Below are 23,305 nucleotides of genomic sequence, written 5' to 3'. Positions count from 1 at the left end.
CAGGAGTTACACAGAATAGTGCAACAACCACATTTTTTCTTTCTTTATTATCCCAAGCTACTTCATAAATGGTTAAATGATGGGCCCAAGAATTTTCTTGTGTAGAGTGCCTTTTCAGCTCAGCAAAGAAAAACTGAAAACATGTATATTAGAAGCAAAACCATTTCCACAATGTGGGACTCCAAAACTAGTGAAGCTTATAGCAAAACAAGTTATTATCTGTAGTACAAAACAATGTCATCACTGACAAAAACCCCACATTTGCCTCTGACAGCAACATGAGAAATATAATTTTCCCCCTAAGTAATTACACAACAAGCTAGATTTTTATTCACTGCCTGGGAGAAAACATGCTTTCAAAATTTTATACCTTGCTTCTGTTCACAATTCACTGCACATCCCAAAATAAGTTGAAGCATCCTCCCAAGCTCTGCAGCATCAGCATGCTCTCCAATCAGGTTGACATCAGGAAGGGTGAAGTCATTAATCTGTTGCCCCAGAATCTGTATGAAGACCCAATACATACATGTCTGTATCACTACACATGTTCACACACACACATTTTGAAATACAAAGATGATTCCAAATCAACAAAAGCAATTCACTTATATTTTAACATAGTTTTCAATCCAACTTTAAAACAAACTGAATTGCCTAACACCTAATATCCAAATATTAAACCTGCTTGACACAACTAATATTTGGGAGAAGAGAAACCTGACTGTCTTAACTAGTAAGAAACTAATAGTTTCAAACCTGGAAGATTTTTTTTTTTTTTTTCAGATAAAAGTTAAAGGCAGGCTTCCACAATGATCAATAGCACATGGATAATAACACTTTTTTTTAAAAGCATCCTATTAAAAAAATCTAATGCCTAAAACCCACCTTATATGAAATATATAGCATAAAGTATTATACATAAATCTCATTTCTTTACCACTAGAAAGTCAGAAATTGAAATATTTCACTTATGCAACATATGTATCTAGGACTGATGGATGGCAAGTTTAAGACAGTAAAAAACTCCATCACTTGGCCTCACATTTCTAGAAAATTCAAGGATATTTAGCAAGTCTCAGAGCTAACAAAGCTAGTTCCATGGAGGAGAACTTGAGGTAGTAGCACAATACATAATTACACAGCCCACATACAGAAGGAAACAAAACAAAACAAAAACCTCATGTGACTTACAATTAATGTAATCTGATTTATACTTAAGAAGGATTTACATTAATGATTGTCAGTAGAAGAAATGAAACAATACTTCTAAATTGTTCATAAAGAGCTTTCAGGGGGCTGAAAATATGAATATGAAATATGGAATTAAAAACATCTCTGACACATTAATTGCAGATAAAAAGAAACTGTCACTTCTTAAGCAGAGTGCAATAAAGAAACAATTACTATGGAGGGAACCAATCATTTGCTTGCTGGATGCCCTTTGTTGTGTTAATACTCAAGAAAAGAAGAAAATGAGGTAAAGGTATTTATAAAAAACATTTAACAGATGTATATGAAGAACACACTGAAATCAAGCCATTCAAAGTTTTCCAGAGTTCAGCTTTCTGGAATTGTTGTGGTTAAGTTCTTTCTTGTTTTATACAGTGTTTTTTTGTATTGTGGCATTATTTTTTTCTAAACAGGTATCTCAAAGAATAAGCACCAACATCACTAAAAATTTTTGTACAATTTGAAGGACCCAGATACATTCTTATTGGAAAAGACTTCCTTTAGGTCATTCTAGTGAGAAAATAAGAAATCCGTGAATGCATCAAGCACAATGGAAAATTTTACCATTGTATAAAGACTGCAATAATACTGTATAACACAGTATTATTTGAATTATACAAATCTGACATGTTTATATATTGATCTGTACTTCCTTAATTTCTTTCAAAGGCAATGCCAGGTTTAAGTTAACAATACAAATGGCTTCATTAATGCTGTTGAAGAAAGCTGAAGCTAAGAGCCATATCAACAGGCATTATCATGAAACCAAGGATATGAATGTGTAAACAGAAGATTGAAATATTGAAATAAACATGAGATACGATTTTAATCCAACAAAAAAACTGAAGTGAAAGAGATATGAAAATAAAGGCTAGACTCTGCAATAAATATCCTGAGATGAAAAAGAGCATTTTTTCCCCTTTTTAAAAAATAAACATAAAAGATCTCAATTGTAAAAACAAAAGTTTCAATTACAGAGCAGCAGAGTTCTATAGCAAGATCAGTGGGGCATAACACAGCATGCAGACTTTGGCTTCTTGTCCTTCCATACTATAACTGATAAGAGACAGCAACATACGACAGCTATTGGAAGACTGTCCTCCTGAATGCAATTCATAATTTTGAGTTTTTGAAGATGAACAAAATTAGCTTATATGCTTTTCAAAGGCTTTTAGCTACATCAGGTAAAGTCCATACAAATTCAAATCTGTATTTCTGTAGAAGGTGATAGCTAGGACAGGGAATCAGGTTGAGGAAAACATAACCAGGATTCATAGTAGAATTATCATGACAAGCATTGCCTCAGCCAAAAAAAAAGAAATCAAACCAAATACAGTTAAACATAAATATGCATTATACAAAACCTAATCAGCTTGAAACAACTCTAAGCTTGCTTAGTAGTGAAGTTTTCACATCAGAAACGTAATCATCACACTGGGATCACTTTTTCACAATAGTATTAACTTGTTATAAACAACCAATTGTTCCTTTCTATATTTGTCAGTTATGACCAGCTTGCTTAACTATCAATTCTCAAAATTCATTTCAACACAGATACCTGACCATCCACCGAATATGAGCTTGAGTCAAACTTTTTCTGAAAATCTGTTCATTTTTAAAGACTTAAGTTCATTAACAAATATCTTCCTCTGAAGTATTTATGAGAAGCTAATATTTTGAGACAAGCCATGTCCAGAACATACATACTATGGATTTTGTGCTGCAGCCTGTAAAGATCAATTTGCCTCAAAACATCACTGAAACTGAAAGCATATTTCAACTGAAAATTCACCACTGAAAAAACGGATATATTGTATTTCCTCTGGAGTGATTAATTTCTGAGTTTGCTCAATAGCATAAGAGCAAATGCCAAGGAGAGACCCCAGTACCTCAGGACTAAAACATTTCATTGCAAATTTTATCATGGGGAGAGGCTCTTTACTCTCTCTCCTCAAGGGAAAAAGCCAGGGAAGAGACAATCTTTAGCTGGAGCACAGGGGTGGGGTGTGTGTGTGTGAAACGAAATTCAGATACAGGTCAAAAGCTGTTAGAAGTCCATCTGCAGAACACAGTCAGCAAAAACATCTACTGTTTGTACAACTGCACATCAGACCAGCAGACTGCACATCAGACTCCTCTGGCAACTCTGAGTATTCAATACACCAGGTAAGTTTTAGAGAAGGCTAACACCTGAGAACAGGCCATGAAACACTCTGTACGTCAATCACTTTGCAAGAAAGTCAGGATTTAATTGGTAAAATATAACTTATATTGAATAGGTTAACCAAAATATGTAACAAAAAAGGAAAGCAGATCTAGATTACTTAAAACAGTTCTTACCTCATGGTTGTAATCCAATATTCCTTTTAAAATTTTCTTCAGGTTGCTTACCTATTTGACAAGAAGGAAATACAATAAATGCAGGGAATAAATTACAGAGAAATGATCATGAAGTAGGCAATCACAGAAGAATCATACAACTACATCTATTTGCAGCATTAAGACTTTGAGCAATTTCATTTAGAATCATGAAAGTTATGCAATAGACTCTTATGATCAGGCCTCCAGACTTGATCACAAGTCTTTATTAATTGACAGAACCCATCTAAATTTATAAAAGACATCACATTGTCTTGGATAGGCTTTAGATCAGACTTTAAAGCATGAGTATTTTTTGGAGTACTTATTTATTTTAGGATTATTTTTGCATCCAGAAGTTGAAACAGTCTTTTTTTTCCTTTCTTCTCTTAAAATATCCTAGTGATCCTTCTGCAGAGATAAACCTCTTCTTCCAAACAAAAACCAGCTACTGCTCAATATCCTTTATTCCCCAACTATGTAAGCTTAATTTATTAACTCTCTCATTAATTATTCCTATTAGTTCTTTAATTTTCATGTTCATGTGTCCCCTTCACCCAGTTTCTTTATAACTGAATGTCTATCTTACATTATCAAGGCAAAATTCACATTTCTCACTGATGCCCACACTGCTATACAAAGATAGCTTCTGCTCATTTGCATATCCAATGGCACTAGTTAGGTGTCTCCTGTTGTATACAATCTGTGCCACACTTCTCTGGTACTGAACACCGCTCCCTTTCCAGCAAAAATCCATTTACATTAAAAAAAAATATCTGTACATCAAAACAAAGAGTGCAGTTAAAATTATAAAAATGCCCCATGGATCTCATAGGTGATATTTAAAGGGGGGGGAAGAAAACTTTGCTGAAGGTAATAGCTACAGATTCCTACTAAATAATCTCCCAAGTATTTCACCAAGAAATCTAGGTAATAGTAGCAGTACACTGTCTCCTGTGACAGGAGCAGCTGAGGGAACTGGGGTTGTTTAGCTGGGGAGAAGGAGACCTTATTGCTGTTTTCAACTACCTGAAAGGAGGCTGTAGGCTGGTGGGTGTCAGTCTCTTGTCCCAAGTAACAAGCAAGAAGACAAGAGGCAACAGCGTCAAGTTGCGGCAGGGGAGGTTTAGATTGGACATTAGGAAAAACTTCCTCACTGACAGGGTTGTCAAGCATTGGAAGAGGCTGCCCAGGGAAATGGCTGAGTCACCATCCCTGGAGGTATTTAAAAAACGTGTGCGGACATGGTGCTTAGGGACACGATTTAGTGGTGGACTTGGTAGTGTGAAAGTTTATGGTTGGACTCAATGATCTTAAGCGTCTTTTCCAGCCTAAACAATTCTATGACTTCTATGAATAGGTTGTACAAAGACTGAACCTGATTAAATCTGTATTCACAGAGTGCTGCTGCTGACGACAGTGGCTAACTGTAGAACTATAATGAAGGCAGAGTGAAAACTCTTAAACCCAGTCTTTAAAGCCCACAATAATTTTTATATTCTTGATTATATTCCAAAACTATCCAGCTAGAAGATTATGTCCTCTGACAGAAGTCACTTGTCTTCCAAAAGATCTGAGGAAACACTACAGAAAACAGTTAGGACCATGATACTGACGTTCAGGCACAAACTCAACACTTCACAATCAACAGACAAAGTGAGGTAATGAAAGCAAAATCCAGTCTCTTTTCTAAGAGAAATTCAAGAAAGGAACAGCCTAAATACATGCTAAAAGATTTAGCCATGAAATCCAAAGTGATAATGATCTGATTACCTTACCCCTATTAATCCACTCCCTTTTGGAAACAAGTAGCAAAAGCTGACCCCTTATCAAGATGTAAGAACATCCTGATTGTCTTCACAATCACTGAACTTTAAGTCATAAAAGAAACAAAAATTTACTTCGACTTGAAAAGTGACGCATCAAATATTCTGACAACCTAGAATGAGAACTGCAGATGCTACATGAGAGCAAGTATGTAACAATATTTACTGTCCCTCCCATAACAGCATAATAATTAGTTGACTTTCAGGTTTACACCTTCTACTCCCAAACACATACTATTTCTGTAATATTATAAATAACACATCATGTTTCTGTAAGAACTACAACTATCTTCTAGCTGTCTGCCCAGAAACAATCACCACCACCACTCAAAGGCTATGCACAATCATAACCAAGGTCTGCCACAGATTTAAGAATTTAAAGAAATGTAAAGAATTTTATTTTCATCTCAAATCACCACAAAGAATACAGCACTGATTGGAATATAATTTTCAAACTTGATTCATTAAAATCTTCCAGTTTGTAATTTACCTGAGTCTGCTGCAGAAAGAGCCCCAGAAACATAAAGGTCGTGTTGCAAATTTAAGTCCAGTTTACCGATGTTTCGTGCATTGTGAGGAACCTTGAACTTGAACATAATTCCAAAAAATGAGAAACAAAATGGAAATTACCCATCTACAAAATACTTCTTTTCCCCTTTCTTTGGAAGCACTGTTTAAATTTAAAAATTCCTTAAACAGAGTCATCTTCCTCCACAGAACTTCCATAGAGCTTAATGCTGTGATGCTGGAACAAACTCAATATTGACCAAAATCTGTCATCAAACTAACATATAGGAAGAAGAAAACAGCACATGAACTGAAAACAAATCTTGTCTCTGAGGTCCTATTTTATTCCACTGTCAATCAGCAGTACTTGGTTAACTTGCTCTCAAGAGTTAACTGTACCATCTTTGTATCTCACACACAATCAGACAATTATAAAGCTAAAGCAGAGTCTTTGTAGACTGGCTTAAATTTAACAATGATCTTCACGATTACTTGGAGGGCTCTCAAGTTCTTTTTTTTTTTAACTTGGCTGCAGTGAATACATTAAATGGGTCTACAGATGGGCCACTGGCAAAGAATAGTTCTGGGGAAACTACCACAAATGTTTTCTATTTTGAGATTCAACTCAGTAGCTACAGTAACATTTGTTAGGTCATAGCAAGTTCTTAAAAGGAAGACTTCAAATACAGATGAATGAAATGAACAACAGCACAAGAAAGTGTTAAAGACAACCTATTACATCACCTGCTTTGATTTAGAATTCTGATGGCTTTCAGAATTTTTTCTGTTTCTTAAGCACATGGGGAAAACCTAACTATAGCTAGTTAACAAAGACCATTAAATTATGCAATGATAGAACACAACAGAGAAGATTTCCAATATTGATCATGACTGTAAAGCATTGTATCATCATTTGGAGATCAGCCGATGATCACATGGGACAATTATTTGCTTGCATCAGCAACCTGACTTCCTCTTTTTCCACACAAAGCATGTACAGTATCCTCCCAATTCTTTTCACATCCATTCCCTGCACCCATACCTCTCTTGGAAAAGACATTAAACTTACTGGGGGGGTGGGGAAAAGCGACAACTATGCTTTATTCCATTTCAAAAGCCATTGCAACTCACAACAGATGGATTATTATTTCTAGATAAATCTCTATTCAATTTCAACCTCTTTTCCATCTGTCTTGTTTTGTTTCCCCAATCTCATATTACCAAAGAAGAGGACATTCACTTTGAACTAATGCATCTACAAAGACAATCTGCATGATAGCACTCATTTTTTGAACACCTAACTTTCACCAGTATCCACAGCAGAGCTGTGCAAATGTTCCTTATGTTAAATGATCATTACCTTCTCAGTTTACAGTCATCATTGCTGTAGTATAGTACTACATAGTTAGCACACACTCTTCAGTATGAGACTGATCCTTATTACACAGCATTAACCTGATAAACTGACTGGAATGAAAGCAGAGATGGTATGTCCTGGGTTAGTGAAGGCAGCACACAATCTGTCAACACCATACAACTTAACTGTTTGGGGTGGTGGTCTCCCCCCCCCCCCCCCCATCTGTCATATGAAATCTTTATTTTTATTTAATTACAATTTACTGGTTCCAAACTGAGGGTCTGTAAGAGTAGTCATCTAGATTTCTCTCTTTATGAATATATATACTTAAGCAACAAAAGGAAAGCCTGAGGCAAGTGGACAGTAGAAATGCCCTTAAGCTTGTGATTGCTGACAAAAAGAGAACTTGGGTTATTTAACCTCCTGTTTTCTCTCTAACATTATGACAGCCAGTTCCCAGCTTTGCATTTATCCTTACATTACATATATGACTGAAATCTTGTTTGCGCTGAAGACCCAGTGTAAATTGACTTGTCATTGTACATTTCAGGTCCTTAAGTGTCTGAATGGGAAAACTATATGTTCTGAAATGCTATTAATCAGTATCTTTCCTGGATAACTACACACAGACCTATTTCCCTTCACACGGGTTATAATTAAGAACCTTATAACCTCTGGAAGCATTGCTAGGGCACACTTGCAAATGGTGAGAATTCTTAATCAACGAGCTTCAGGTACCTCATTAAGGTACTCTTCCTGGCTGCGCTTGAAAGGGGCAGGGAGGGAAGGAGGAGAGAGGGAATGTGCGTGCACTGTTCCCAAGACATACACCAGTTTTCTGCTCTAAATCACATTCTGCAGGAGCCTGTCTCTTCACTGATTATGGAGGTAATGAAGCCTAGAGAAAGAGTGTCCACTAGCTTTGGGGGTTATCCCCCTCCAGCCTGTCTTCTGCAAAAAGAAATCCCCAAAAGAACACATACAGACACTGCCTTGAGTTAGACCACAAGAATGAAAAAATAAATGTGACTCTGAACACAGAGAGCATTCACAAATTAAACATATTTGGACACACTGTTGACTTGGGAATTAAGGGTATACTGAAACAGAATTAAATACATCAGTTGCTAATTACCTGTGACAGGAATGTTGGCTTACAATATACCTATAAACTCTGCTTCTTGCTTGCACAAAAACATCCACATGACAGGCTTCCACCCTTATCAGAAAAAAACCCTGCCCTCTAAAAGGCTGCTCGTGAATAAGTGCTCCCTCCCCTTGTAAAGGAACAAGAAAGTAGCATAAATATAATAGTGTACACTGAAAACTAGCTTCCATTACTCCACCAGACCAACCCGGTTTGTACTGTAGGAGCATTCAGAGCAAACATAACTGTACTAGTGCAGGGAGTCAAAATCACTTCAAAAATCAGGTTTGTTTATTTAGATTACAGCATTAAGTAGTCTGTGTTCTAAGTTCATTGATTGTTTTGCAATATTGCCCAAATGCAGGGCATTCAAACTGTACTAGTTGCAGAAAGTCTAGTAGCTCCTATTGTTTGAATGTGCTATTCAGTAATGGAACAAACACAGCTTGCTACTATAAACATCGATAAAATTGTACTTTCAACTGATGCTGTAGTCTGAATGCCGAAGCGAAAAGTCCAGAAAAACAAAAAGTCAGAAATCAAGCTGAACAATGTATTTCCTTCCTCTCTCAAGCTAGGTATAACCACACTGAAAGAAAGGGGGCTGGGGGGGGGGTGGGGGGTGGGGGGGGTGGGGGAGTGAGGAAGAGAGTGTCAGTTTCAGACAACCCCTCAGTCAACAACTTCTTCTGTAATTGCCAAAACTGACACATGTACCATTAACTGTTCAAATTTCTGTCCTGTTACTGGTGTTCCTGTGACACTGAACTACATTTGTTTCTTTATTAGGGAATTTCATTCCTCCAAAATTTTGGCAACAATTATTTTCTACGCTGTTTCCCATTTTCAGTAAAGGCCGTTTCATTTCCAAACGCTTTCTTCAGAATGAAATACTACTACTGCTTAAACTACAGTTTAAACTGTAACTAAAGTATTCAGCTGTACTACTCAGAAGAGATATGTCTTTGCTCCCTACCCACCCCCCCCCTTTTTTTTTTACCACAACATAAAAGTGCAGCTCAGCAGGGAGAATCGGGGTTTTGTTGCCCAAGAGAAAACAAACTGCTATGTACAGTGATGTATGCTATGCCCTAGAGATTTTAACCCCAAAGTAGTAACATGTTTTTCTACTAAAAACAGTTGACAAAACCTGTTCAATTGTAATACACAGAATGCTTGCTGAATGCTTCTTACTTTGCAAGTCCCCTGAGCTACACCATTTCCCTTTTTCTACCCTGTGCATTGTTCAGTCTCTCAAGTCAGACAACCTGCCCTGAAACAAAGCATAGAACATCCCTGTGAATGCATACATTTGTTATAAACTGGTACAAAACAGCAAAAAATATTTTTAATAAGATTGCATTCTTGCAGTTATTGGAAAGTGAATGGCTAAACCCAAAACATAATGAAGCTGAGCCATGTATTCTTGCTTATTCTCCATACAGGACAGCATCAAATTCAGAGTTAACCACTGCATGATTTTCTGGGTAACTCTTTCCAGCATTTGTTAGGAGAGCTGTATCAAGCCTACACTAACCTCTATCAGGCCATTCTAACCACTGTTCCCCAAAGTCGAACTACCTGCATGTGACATTTTGGTGGTTTTTTTTTTTAACTTACTCCCCTACAGACTGGCTCCCTTTATGAGGTACATAATACTGAGAGCTTGTACAAGTGGCGACTATTACACCATATGATACTAGAGGCAAAGAGCAACATGCATAGCAACAAAAATATAATTCAGATTCTTGTCTTGATTTGTGAGGCAGTGAGACAACCCAACTATCATTTCTCATGAGGTTTCTCAAAACATGAAATCTGTTATCAGTCATGTGTAAGTATGTTGCCTGCATTTTAAATCTAGTGACAAACAAATAGATGTGCACGGATTGAAAGCATTCCTACAAGCCAGACTACAAATGACGGCTTGACTGACAGACACTTAAACAACTAGATTACTAACAGTATTTACTCACATACAAAGCAGAACAACAGTTGGCAAAGTATAGGATTGCTTTCCTGGTTACAAAATAAGTTAAAATATCACATTTGTGCCTTTCAGTATCCTTCATGAAAAGGAAATTGGAATAAAAAAATTTATACAAAAAGCTGGCATATACAGCTCAACCACAACAACAAATAATCAGTCTTCAGTTTCTATTTGCATGGATATATGAAAAACAAGAAGGAATGACACCAGCATGAAATTGAAATTTGATCTGTTTTTCCAATCTCAGTCACATAAGGAAGTTACTAGATTGCTCAATTTTTTATTTTTTTTTTTTAATTCACACCTGCTAAGCCTTAGTATCTGCCAAACTGGTGGGAGACATGAAAAAATTATTCCTCAAGCTCCATATGAGAGTTACAGAAGCTGCTGGTTCACATTCAATCAGCTGAAATGCCATTATAACAAACAGTTTTCAATTTGTTGTTCTCCAAATTTAACAGCCAAGATCTCAATATTCCTCAGGAAAAAAACATGGAATTTTTTTAGAGAAACAAAACCTTGCATCCAGCTGTTCACTTGCAATTCCACACACTTCTTTGAAAAGTTCATTTAAATTCACTGCTCTACAACCAGCAGAACTAAAAGCTTTTTTAGGGTTCACTCTTTTATTCACCAGCCAGTCAATATATCCTCATCAATATACCCCACATTTTTGCTGGCAGCCCTGGTAGACAAAACATTCTAAAGATCAGACTTCCACACAGTCAGGAAGGCAGCAGAGACCACCCCAACAGGTCTACTGGCCAACTAAAAACATACACGGCAGCAGCATACTCCACCCTTGCCTCAAGCAGCATTTAACATGTGTGTCCTATGTATTCAGCAAGTGATGTTGATGAGCCTGTAAGTACTAGAGCATTTCACAGTTCTAGCCCTTCCCCAGATGCTCAGAAGGGTTTTTGGTGGCCAACAAAATGGTTTTATAGGTAACATGAACTAACATGCAAACCATCACTATTTTGTTTCCCCAAGCAGTCAGGCTGGAAATGGCAATTTAGAAAGGTGCATATATCACACCCTGAAGAAAGCTAGTCAGAAACTACACTAACATCTGCATGTGAAACTCTGTTCTTTGGGATTTATAAGCCAAAATGCTCCTCAGCCACAGCACTGTAAATTCTATTCCCTTAAGGTTCATAGAGAAAGTATTAAAATACCAAGCGATACAAATGACCCAGCAAATAGACTGTGGTTAAAACACATACTGAGGACAAACAACAACAAAAAAACATTACTTCCTCTCCTAAAGGTCAGTAATAGCACAGAGCTGACGAAGTAAAAGAAAACAACACTTTGCCATTTTTATTTCAATAATCGCTTATTAGTCTGCTGTTTTTATCCAGTTGCTTCTCAGTGTGGTTTTCTTAATGCTACTCTCACACTTTGCATTTAAAAAAAATATCTTTCATTCAACATTTAAAAAACAAAGAGGTAATTTATGCATAAATTTTATTTTTATGTTTTCCTTTTAAATTGAAACCCATTTACAAACTCGAAGTGTCTTCTTCACTAAACTGTGCAGGACTAACAACATAAAAACCAAGGAAGCGTAACTATAAGGGTATAAAATTCAAAATGTGGTACTACAAAGCAAGGTCTTAATCTAGAAATATGCTAATATTTAGACACAATATTGTACTAAGAACTGAAATACAGATTTACAGACAAGCAAAGTCAGTCAAATACCTTTAGCCTCCAATTATCTCCTACTTCTGTTTTGATCCTGTTCAGCCAATTTTCATCAAAGTAAGCTGGATCTCTGAAACACAAAAAATGTAGAGTGTTTATTAAAAACAGGTTACAGAAGCTGTGAAGATACCTTAGTAATTAAGCCTCTACTTCAGGCTGAGGTTATTTAAGTGATGACCTCTGTATATGACACATGGCCTGTATAAAGTAGTTCAGAAACCTGCTATTACTTACTTTTCTAAGGCCTTGCACTCTGTTGACAGCACAGCTTCATTTGTGTGCCGTGAGTAGCTAATGCTTTTGAGGAAGCTGCTGTACTTGGAACGCATTTTGCCAGTTTTTCTCTTTAAGTTCTTCTTCCTCCAATTTATTAGCTGGTGCTAGAGCAATATTTGCTTGCATTACTTGGAAGTGTTAAAACAATACTTTTACATGTCTTATGGATCCCTACTGCTATACACTACTTAAAACTATTCAACTTCTAAAATGGGAAACTTGAAGTGGAGTAATACAACTGCTGCCTTTATATGGTGAGAAGAGTCAAAAACAATCACTGAAGTTAACAGTTATTTCTGTTATTTCAGCTACCAAACACTATCAGGTTTTGCAAATCTCTTCTCATGGTAACCCTAGACAAACCTTAATGTGAACACCCTTCTTTGAAAGCTTTTTTTATCTTCTGCACTTTTGACAAGGCAATCAAGACAAAGTATGGAACACCTACTGGTTGTAAAGTATACTTCTTCCCTCCTTTTCCTTACAAGCACCTTCCATAAGTTGCTGTTTCAAGACAACTCCCAAGACTCTCTTGCCCCCAGGTTCCAAGGTCATCTAAAAGGCTCACATTGTCTACCGTTCACTTAAACCATGTTTTCCTTGTATCGTAGAGAATTTTGAAAATGTTATGATGAAAAGTAAGGAGATGGACTGTACTACAAATAACTGGTTTTAAAGGAATAGGTCAACATAACATAAACAAAGGCTCATATTTCATCCAACATATGAAGTTAATATAGTTGGGGGAAAAAACAACTTTTTTGTAAGTGTAAGGCTCTTAAGAATCAGTGCGGTAGGCCAGGCTGGAGTTTCACATGAAGTATTCCAATTTCTGCACTTACACTGCTGCATTTGCCGAGTACTGTTAGATTTACTGCTGTATCTGCCACGAAGAAGCAGCCTCCAGACTGAGCTCTCTTTTTAAGAGCAGGATGCAGCAATTACATACATAATATAATTATATTAGGGCACAGAGTTTGTAACCTCACTTTGGACCTGAGGCACAATATCTCCTGTACTCCATCTTCGCCCCAATGTCTTCTTCACATTGCATCAAAGTCTGCCAAGTAGCCCGCGATACAACACACAGCAATGGAGAGAGATCACAAACAACACTGTTTCTCTACTGACACATTCAAATTGCTATTTTTACACATACTGTTACAGAGTCTGGTGAAGATTACGGTGTATTTCCTTTCCTCTGACATGGCATCCGCAAACATATAGCTGGAAGAACAGCTTTAATTACTAGTTAAGTTGATGACTCCAAATTACTCCCATTCAAAAACAGTGCAGTTCTAGCACAGATGACAGAATCTTAAACTATGAAACAGAAAAAGCAATGTCTTATCCAGAATTTAATCTGGTTTTGAAACAGATGTTTCCAAATAGGTTTCAAATGGCTTCTCTGCGCTCAGAAACCAGGTAAAACTAAGGATGAAATTGAGCTGAATACATACAAGATCTACTAGAAATGAAGGCTCACGTTCAGCTTTCACATGCAACAAATGGCTCTTCTTGCAAAAAGTCTTAATTTGCCTAAATTCTACCAATCACAATAAAATAATCTGTACAGTAAGGGGGGGGCGGGGGGAGGAGAGTTCAAGCCCCATGTAAGTTACATTTGATTCTGTTTGAGGTGTGGAGTTCAAAAAGCACCCCAGCACCTTTCAGATAGGTCTTCTGGGAATTGCCAAGGACAAAGTGAATTTTGCTTACAACAGACTCACAACTACAAAGCGTTTATGCAGCTGAGTGACAAAGCAGGTAGGCCTAATTACCTGTGCCTCACCAGCAAAAAGACTAGAGGGACTTTCTTAGGGACTTCTTTAGGACTGCACTTGGTCACTAACATCTTCAGCTGCTTCAAGGCTGCAGTGCCATGAATATACCAATTCTTGATTTGCCATTTTCATTGTAAACAGTGACTCTAAGAAGCAACATGGGTAAGCAGAAACGACCACTTACAAGCAGAATTATATTTGGACTGATTGGATGGCTAATACTGCATATCTATTTTTCAATAATAAGGGCATCAGCTCAGGAAGAACAACAAGATTTCAGGGTCAGCTCCAACTCATTCCACTCTGGAAGCCTGTACTTCAATAGCAAGTAAGCGGCTTTTCTCAACTACCTCCTGCGATAAAAGTAACATATGGACCAGCAACTGGCCTTCACTGTCTTGATGTAAGTCTTGGGCTACCTACACCTTTATATGTGTCTTCAGATATATAAGAAAGGTCCCTGAGAATTAAGTCCAAACTCATTGTGGTCATCCACTCGCACGGATGACATTTGTTGGCTTCTTTTAAGTATACAAACCTCAAATGATCCAAGGGTTCAGCAGCTGATAAGTAATCCACTCTAAATTACCAACACGTAACAGTGGTGAGAATACTACCAACAATTCTCTTTACAGCACCTCCACACAGATTACACAATAATTAGTAGCATATTGCAAGAACGCTTCGACAGGAATACAACAATCAGAAAAGCAACAGGTTTGGTATCAACACCAGGCAAATCTAGAATGATCATCCTTTCCTCAACCATAAGTGACCTCAGAGTAATTTCTAGTGTGCCGTTATAATTTAATTTCTGTCCCCAAAAGTCCGATTAAAGTTCAGCATTAATACCAACAGCAATGCTTTCTCTATCAAACTAACAGAAAGCAAATCTGAAAAAAAAAAAATCCATCAGAATTTCTACAAATACTTTTTAAAAGGGGCTTCCAGACATTTAAGTCAGTCATTCACAGCCCTTTCTGCAAACAAGTCTCTCTGCTGAATTTTTGGGAATCACAGTTCAGTTATATTCAGAGTTCTTTAACTCCCTTAGTCCATGCCATTAAGAAAGATGCTATCATTTCTTAAGAGTGTTTGAAAAAGCATCACCAAAGCAAATATGAAAGTACGTGGTTGAAAACTGAGCAGCTGTGATTACAAAACCTACCAGCTCATTTTGAAAAGGTACTGCATTAAACAAGGGCAGCAGAAAACTGACTGGAGCATCATCATTACCATGAGATGACTTGTTAGAACCGAGCATTTTGAATTCAGTCAGTTCCTGAAGCTGGATCCAAACTTGCACAATCTCTTGCACTAGGTAACTTTCCAGGTTTATAAAGGTAGTTGTATATTAGTTGGTTGCTGCCTAGTATCTGAACAGTACTGCAGAAATCTGGGTCATTTCTTCAGAGCACAAGATACTTACGCTGTTAATTTATCACTTCATGTGATGTTGTTTTCAGCAGTGCTCATTTATACCATCTCCATCTTATTTTGTATGCAAATTTTCCTTTACTTAAGCAATCATCTCTCCACATCATAGAAGCCAAGACACAGAAATATTCTTCTGAAGAAATACTACATGCTCTGTGGGTTGGTTAACTCATGATTATTACTCATTTTGACAGTGGTACAGTAAGCTGCTTTAAGAAATGTCTGTTTACAAAAAATTCCTTCCCCCAGTAATGTACAAAAGTATGGCTTTTGTGTTCTGCATGTGTCAAAACATACACAGCATGCTGCAATGTATAATATAACAAATGAATAATTAAGTCAGGCACAATGCACAGATGACAAATGAAAATATATACCATCTCTTACATTTACCAAGGCCAGTATGACAGGCTAAGAAAGAATTAAAAGAAGAGGGACACCTGGTACTAAACATTCTCCCGAGTGGGATGAAAGGAAAATTTGGAACTGTAGTATGAAACAGGGAATTATGCTGTTATAGGGATACCAGTGGACACTGAAAACATGAGTAACAATGAATCTACAAAAAATAAAAAGAAAAAAAGTATGCAACTCATAAGCAACCCATAGCACTTTTATCTGCTTGAAACAGCATAAGCCACATGATTTTAGGCAGACAGTTTACTCAGTTCAAGTATTATATTTTGCTTCCAGTCTTTACTCCTGGAATACAGCACTCTGTAAAATAATCAAAACTGATTGTGCAGAGGATCTTATCTCACTGTATTTCATACCAATTCTAGTCACAGGAACCAGTAATCTCCACATCTGAACACAAATGAACAGTGAATCTTAAAGAATAATACAAAAAGGTAAGCTAAAGCATAGGCTGAATTTCTTCCTCCAAGATAATATAGTCAGCACTGGATAATTCCATTCAGTGGTACTTTAACCTGAATTTGAAGATAAGAGGTTTTATGATAAAAAGAAAGTGTCCTTCAGGGATTCACCAACAGCTGTTCATTAACAACTGAATTTTTAAGCAAAATGTTCATGTTTGGTTACACAGCAAATGTTTCTGCCATTTTACATCACACACTACATCAGTAAAAAAGCTTCTGAAGGTGTCAGTAATTACCCTCTTGTACCCTCTTCTCACTGCTTCTTCTAGCAGTTTTATTACAGAAAATTCTACATGAGTTGTTACTTCTGATGAAGGGCCGTTACTTACAAATGGGCTTCTACTTTGAGTGCAAAAAATATTGAGAATAATGTACGAATATGGACAGCAATGGAGGAAGCTGCTGACCCCTTCTGAATGCTTGAGACAAGGCACAGCTGTGAATAAGTTGATGAGTAAGCAATCCTTTTTTTTCTTTCAGCAACAACAAATCCTACAGTTCTGTGTTGTGCAAATTTTCCATATATCTAAAGCAACTAATCCCCTGAACTAGGGATCTCCTTGAAACTGTCTTGATTTCATCTTCTTTCCACTATCTCCTACCCTCACAAGTACCAATAGACTCTCTCTGTGAAGGTGGAGGTTAAAAAAATAGAAAAAACAGAGTTCAGACTTCTAAAGTTTTCAAGAAGAAATGCTATCCTTACTCTCCTATGGAAATATATCCAAGTCACTGGATCATCCCAACATCTTCCAGTTTTCATCAGTGCTCTCTACCTCAAGAGTTCCTTACTGGCTGAATTTTCCTCTTTCATAGCAAACTTTTTTAAAAAGGGTTCTCACTGGATATATTAATCTGCTCTTTCAGTTATTTTTTAATCACTGATTAATTTACTATAGTAAGAGTCCTGATGCACCCTAAAGTTGCCAAAATTCTCCCCTCCCACCTTCATGTAATTAACCTATTAGTACCATTAGCCTCAAAAAACACACAGATGAAGAACCCTAAACAGGAGGCAGCTATATTGAAAGACATGCAAATTTCAAGGAACATGCATTACAGAAATAGTAGCTTCCTTATTCCATTGAGAAAGGGGATAACAGCATTTAAGTTCTGTATCTCCAGTGGAGACAATAAATTTGTCCTTTGAAGATTAACTTGAGAGATTTTCGTGTCAAAGCCACACTGTTCAAGGTTCCACTGCAAATTAAGTGTTTGCAGTCACATGGTGCTTTCAGGTGTACTTGCTCTTCACAATTTAACACCACTGCATGACTTTTCCAAATAACCTCAGGCACCCAGCCATCTTGCTCTTACACATTTCTATACCTGTAAAAATTTTCTTCTATGTGGTTATTTTTCTTAGGACAAACAGGGAGCCAATGCTGCTAATATAAAAACAGGAGTAGACTGGAGAACCCTACTCTAGACTTGCTTTATGTTAAGTATGTCCTGATTCCTAACGAAGTATTCCTCTTCTGGTATCTGTTTGAAGGAGCAAAAGGAAGATTTTACTGCTAGTGTCAAACTCGGATTTGTTTTCAAGAAAGAATATTTAAAATGGCTTTGTCAGTATGCTCCTTATCAGTTTTCTAGTCAACTAAACAAATGCTGATCCCTGTATTTGGCCTATGTTCTCATGTCCAGACAATATTTGGCAATTCTGCAACCCTTGGTATCCATTTCAAAAATCAATTGCAGCACTCTTCTGTCACTAAAAAAAAAAAGCGCAGTAATATTTTCCCCTCATTCATATGTTACCATTACTGTTTTACAATCCAAGATCAGCTTGCTGCTGCACTTCAAAGTTTATCCCAGCAGGAACACAGTCAAAATTTAGCAATAGTACTGCTAAATCTCTGCATGAGTATCAATGTATTCATTGCACAAGTATGCAAAATGGTAAATCTGAACCACAACTATCATAAAATAAGACCACCAAATACTAATTTTTTCAGGTTCAAATTATTACCTAGGACATAGAGAAAGAACTTTAAATTGCTTAGCTGATCTTTACATACAAACTGGGTAAACTAAAAAATTCCCATATTCAGCATGGCAATTGCTACAGGAATTACTTTAAAATCAAACTACAGAAATGCAGTATTTTTATTGTACATCTCTCTTTAAAACTTTGGTTCATCAGCTGAAAACAGTAACTCTGAATAGTTTTCTTAATACTGTGCCAGGGAGAAAGGCAGTTGTTTCAGGTCATTGCAGTACCAGGCCAAACAGACAGTAAGGTTGAGGGGCCTTTGACACTGAAGTTTTGTCTTGGTTTGTATCAAGGTATATTATGTTTTAAATCCACATTTTTACTTGCCTTTGAACTAGACAATCAAGAACATATATAGTTATCAACTGTTGGGCCATCATTAAGTTAAATGGAACTCATACCCTACAGCAGAAGTTCAAGACAGAAAAATACCCATATTAGATACATCGCTATTACATTTTTTCTAAATACTCTGAAAAGAGATTCATGATGATTATGCTGAAATCCTGACTTACTATGTTTACAAAAGACACCATTTATACGGTCACCATCTTTTAACACTCCAGCAGGTAGAAAAGGACATCTTTCCAAACCTAAAAAAAACCACACTAGTGGTACATGATCGATGTATTTACCTTCAGACTTGCAAACTTCATGTTCAGACTTCAGAACACTTATAAGTAAGCTTATTTAAATGATGGGTTGGAAAACTCATTACTGCGATGGCGTATTATGTCATCTTTTGTGTACCAGCAAAATACATCAGAAGAGTAAAAAGACTGTTTCAATTACTCTGAAGCAAGAGGACTGCTGACATTACTTGAAATTAGTTTTGTCTGACGCAAAAATATGTAAAGATTAGGTAATTCTTGTAAGTGATCCCTCCTTTTCCTCTCAGAAAGAGAAATTAAGTGCAGAAAGAAACTTCACACCATTTACATCTTCTCTAGAAAAAGACTTCTCTACCTCAAGCCTTTAGGATTTTACATTCCAGGTCTTAACTTTCCACATGCTAAAAAGTGTTCCCTTTAAATATTTGACTACATCCAGATTTCTTCTTTCTCCCTTTTTTCACTAGGAGGAAGGCTCCTGCTCCACCTGAGGATTTGCAACTACAGAACCGATTCAGCATCCTCATTAGCAGTTAAGGGGCCAGGAGGGCAGTCAAATTGTCTGCATTCAGTAGATCTGAGCTACACAGTAGAAGAGGGAAGTAGCAAGCACTAGCAAGGGATAGAGCTGACTGACTATCATCTAAGAAAGGTTGCTGTTTCCTAGGATTTGGATTCATGGCACTGTTGAAAGACTGCCAAAGCTTGTCCAGTCCTTAGACTGTTACTCCTTCTAGTCTTCTACCTGGGCAGCAGCTGTACAGCTAGGGAGACCTGGAAAGTACCAAGTATGATTACACGGCTCTGGAAGCTATGGTCAAGACCCAAGTGGTGTTCTCCCCAATTGTGCTAGTTAGCAGGAAAGGTGTGAGGAGCAGACAGATCCTACTGGTCAACAGCTGGCTGTGAACTGGTGCTGGCAGCAGGATTTTGGTTTCTGTGAGCACCAGAACCCTCTTTGAGAATCAAGCTCGGAAGAGATGGGGTCCATGTGACTACAGTGGGCAGAAGCATCTTCACCAACAGGCTGGTCAGCCTGGTAAAAAGCTTTTTTTAAACAAGGAACAATAAAGGAGCGAAAATACAAAAATACAACCAAATATCAAGTGACAAAGTAGCAGACTGAGGGCATGAGATGATGTGAACAAGAGCTACCTCAGTCAACAAATCAGGGCTGAAATAGTGTCACTCCAAGCACATGCACATAAATAAGGGAAGGCCTACAAAAAAACACTACAGGGAAAGCTCTCATCCTTGGGAATCAGCAGGATTGTATGCACACATGAAGCACCTGTGCACTAATGCATGCAGCATTGAAAACAAACAGGAGGAAAGCCACAGTCTCACTGGGATCACAAAGACTTCATAGGATGGCTCACATTACTTACAAGGGTGCTGCCATGAATAAATACAGGCTTTTTACGAAGGACAAGCTGGGAATGCAGTGACAGGGAGATGCCCTTTATGTGAGGGAGCAGCAGGAATGCATGAGCTCTGTCTTGGGATGGATGATCAGACAGCTGAGAAATGGGCCAGGATGACCAGGCAGACCAACACAGGTGACATTGTTACAGATGCCCACTACAAGCCATCTGATCAGGATAACATCATCATGGACAAACTGATGAAGCATGGCCTGGGCAAGTAGATAGTGAGGTGGGTTGAAAAATGCCTGAACTGCCATGCTCAGAGGGTTATGAGCAGCAGCATGAAGTCTAGCCAGAGGCCAGTGTACTAGCAGTGTACCCAAGGGGTTAATACTATTAAATGTCTTTAGTAATGACCTAGATGATGGAACAGAGTGCATGTTTTCAGATAATGCAAAACTGTAAGGAGTATTTGATACACCTGTAGTTCTGCTGACATTTGGAGAGACCTTGACAGGCTAGAGAAACGGACTGACAGGAACCTTAAGCATTTCAGCAAAGGTAAGTGCAAACCCCACATACCAGCGTATGCTGGGGGCCAAACGGCTGGAAAGCAGCTTTACAGAGAACAAACTTGGTAGAAAGCAAGCTGAACACATTCCATCAATGCGTACTTGTAGCAAGGAAGGCCAGCCACATCCTGGGCTGCATTGGGAACAGCTTTGCCAAGAGGCAAAGGGAGTTACTATTCAGCTCTGGTGAGACCACATCTGGAGTGCTGTGTCCTAGACTCCCCAATATGAGAGAGACTTGGACATACAAGGAAGCTAAGTAAAGGGCAATTAAGATAACTAACAGACTGGAGCATGTCATACAATGTGAGACTGAGCAAGATGTCTGTTTAGCCTCAGGAAGAGAAGGCTCAGTAGGATCTTATCAATCCCATGTATAAATACCTCACAGCTCCTTCATCTTTATACCCTCATAAATCCTCTCAGTTGTGTCCAGTGAGCAGACAAGAGGCAGTGGGCACAAACTGAAAGACAAGTACTTCCACCTGAACATAAAGAAAAACATGCCCCCAGCTTTTTTTTTTTATTGGTTGGGGTTTTTGTTTGTTGCAGGGTAGGGGTGGTGAGGTTTTTTTTTGGTTTGTTTGTTCGTTTTTTTTAAAACTGTGAGGGCAATTGAATACTGGAACATATAGCCCAGAGGGGCTATGGAGTCTGTATCCTTCCATACAATTGAAGTCTGACTGGACACAATCCTGGGACAACTTTCTCTAGCAGACTCTGCTCTGAACAGGCGAGCTGGATTGAAAGGCACCTCTGGAGTGTTTAACCTCAACTGTTCTACAGTTCTTTGATGCAAACCAGAACTTTAACACAGAGCTGTTCATACCTGTTCTGCACCTGTCCAGTCTTCATTTACAACAGATTACACGAGAAACATGTTATCCTGCATTTACACTCAAGACAGTACCCTTCACACATTAAAAAGAATGAAGCAGGTCGGTGGTTGGGTTTTTTTATTATAGGTCTGTAGGAGATGGCATGTTTAGTTTGGACTGCTGACTGGCAAATGCTGCCTAAAGAACAATAAAAAGTTGTATTTCTGTGAAAATAGGTACATCTGCATGTAGCTACATTTCAGATGCATAACTGTAGTCCCCCAAAACATCCTAGATTACACAGAGATGTCGAACTAATGCATTTTATATTGTTTGTTCTTACAAGTTCAAAAGAACAAAAGCATTATCTAGATTAACAGCTATTATTCCTTCACTTACTTTCAAGAACGTAGTATCTTTGCAAACAGCTAAACTGATAGTCCATTCAGTTTATTGCAGAAGTTTTATTTCATGAATTATAATACGATAATGACATACTGATATACCAACTGTAGTTTCAAACAATCAGGGCCAATACCTTACCTTGCACTGGTTCCAGCTTCTTAGAAGTTTGAATTTGTAAGCCTAGTTTTAATCTAACTTTGTAGTGAACTCACACTTAAATAAACACCCCCCTAAAACCAAACTTTTTTTCCATTTACTATAGTTTTCTGAAAACTATTGAGAAAAAACAGTCATATTCCAGATCAAAGTACTGTATAAGCATAGGACAAGCCATATCCTTATGGAATACCAGCCAAGTTTGAACTGAAATACATTTAAATACACAAATTGTATTTTTACAAAATGTAAAAATAAAAAACTGTATTTAATTCATTAAATAATTTCTTACATTTTTTGAAGAACCTGTGCCATTACAACTCCATTCGTTAAATCCTCCACTGTCTGGCATGGTGCCTCAACATTAAACGTCTGTATCTGTGGGAGAAAGGAAGAGGTTATCCTCTTTTACTTTAGTGTCAAGGGATTTTCAAAAGTAAAAAAAATGCTACCAAATAGAACAGTGTAAACCTCACATTTTTAGTGTACATGTTAGGAATTAAGAAGCTTTAGATTTAGTAGCAATCAAGGAAATAAACCACTGCCAGGGCTTAGTATCTTCGTTTTTGCAAACTTGTAAACTTTGCGACAAATAACAGCAGTATGTTCTCCACAAAGCTATTTTTCTAATTTGGAAAGTCACTGGGCCTTTTGTTCTCCCATTCAAGTACTTCTGGAGCATATACTCAAGTAGACTCTTTCAATGAATACACACAAGAAACTCAGCTTTTAGAAGTTACCCAGATCACACAAAGCTCTCATAGGCTCCCCACAACCAGAATATCAAATGTAGAGGGACATACATACTCCAAACAAAACTATTCCATACTATCAGATGGAAGAGGGGACCACAATGCTGCTAAACCCCAACAAGTTT

General features: G+C 37.5%; 1 protein-coding gene across 6 annotated transcripts in view; it reads right to left on the bottom strand.

The window, feature by feature from the left end:
* HOOK3 (hook microtubule tethering protein 3) overlaps nucleotides 1-23,305 on the bottom strand; it is a 90,996-nt gene that overhangs the window by 56,825 nt on the left and 10,866 nt on the right. For 5 of the 6 annotated variants that reach the window (XM_037373047.1, XM_037373052.1, XM_037373049.1 and 2 more), the window contains exons 2-5: nucleotides 22,721-22,806; nucleotides 12,123-12,195; nucleotides 3,571-3,621; nucleotides 371-503 (exon numbers count right to left, since the gene is read on the bottom strand). In XM_037373047.1, coding sequence (XP_037228944.1) covers nucleotides 371-503; nucleotides 3,571-3,621; nucleotides 12,123-12,195; nucleotides 22,721-22,806 — 343 coding nt within the window. Of the gene's footprint in view, nucleotides 1-370; nucleotides 504-3,570; nucleotides 3,622-5,904; nucleotides 6,002-12,122; nucleotides 12,196-22,720; nucleotides 22,807-23,305 lie in introns of those variants that run through there. The other variant, XM_037373053.1, reaches the window with a different exon arrangement.

The sequence above is a fragment of the Falco rusticolus genome, chromosome Z, assembly GCF_015220075.1.
Source record: "Falco rusticolus isolate bFalRus1 chromosome Z, bFalRus1.pri, whole genome shotgun sequence".
Classification (NCBI taxonomy): Eukaryota; Metazoa; Chordata; class Aves; order Falconiformes; family Falconidae; genus Falco; species Falco rusticolus.
The sequence above is the reverse complement of the archived record's forward strand: the minus strand, read 5'-3'. Positions and strand labels throughout refer to the sequence as shown.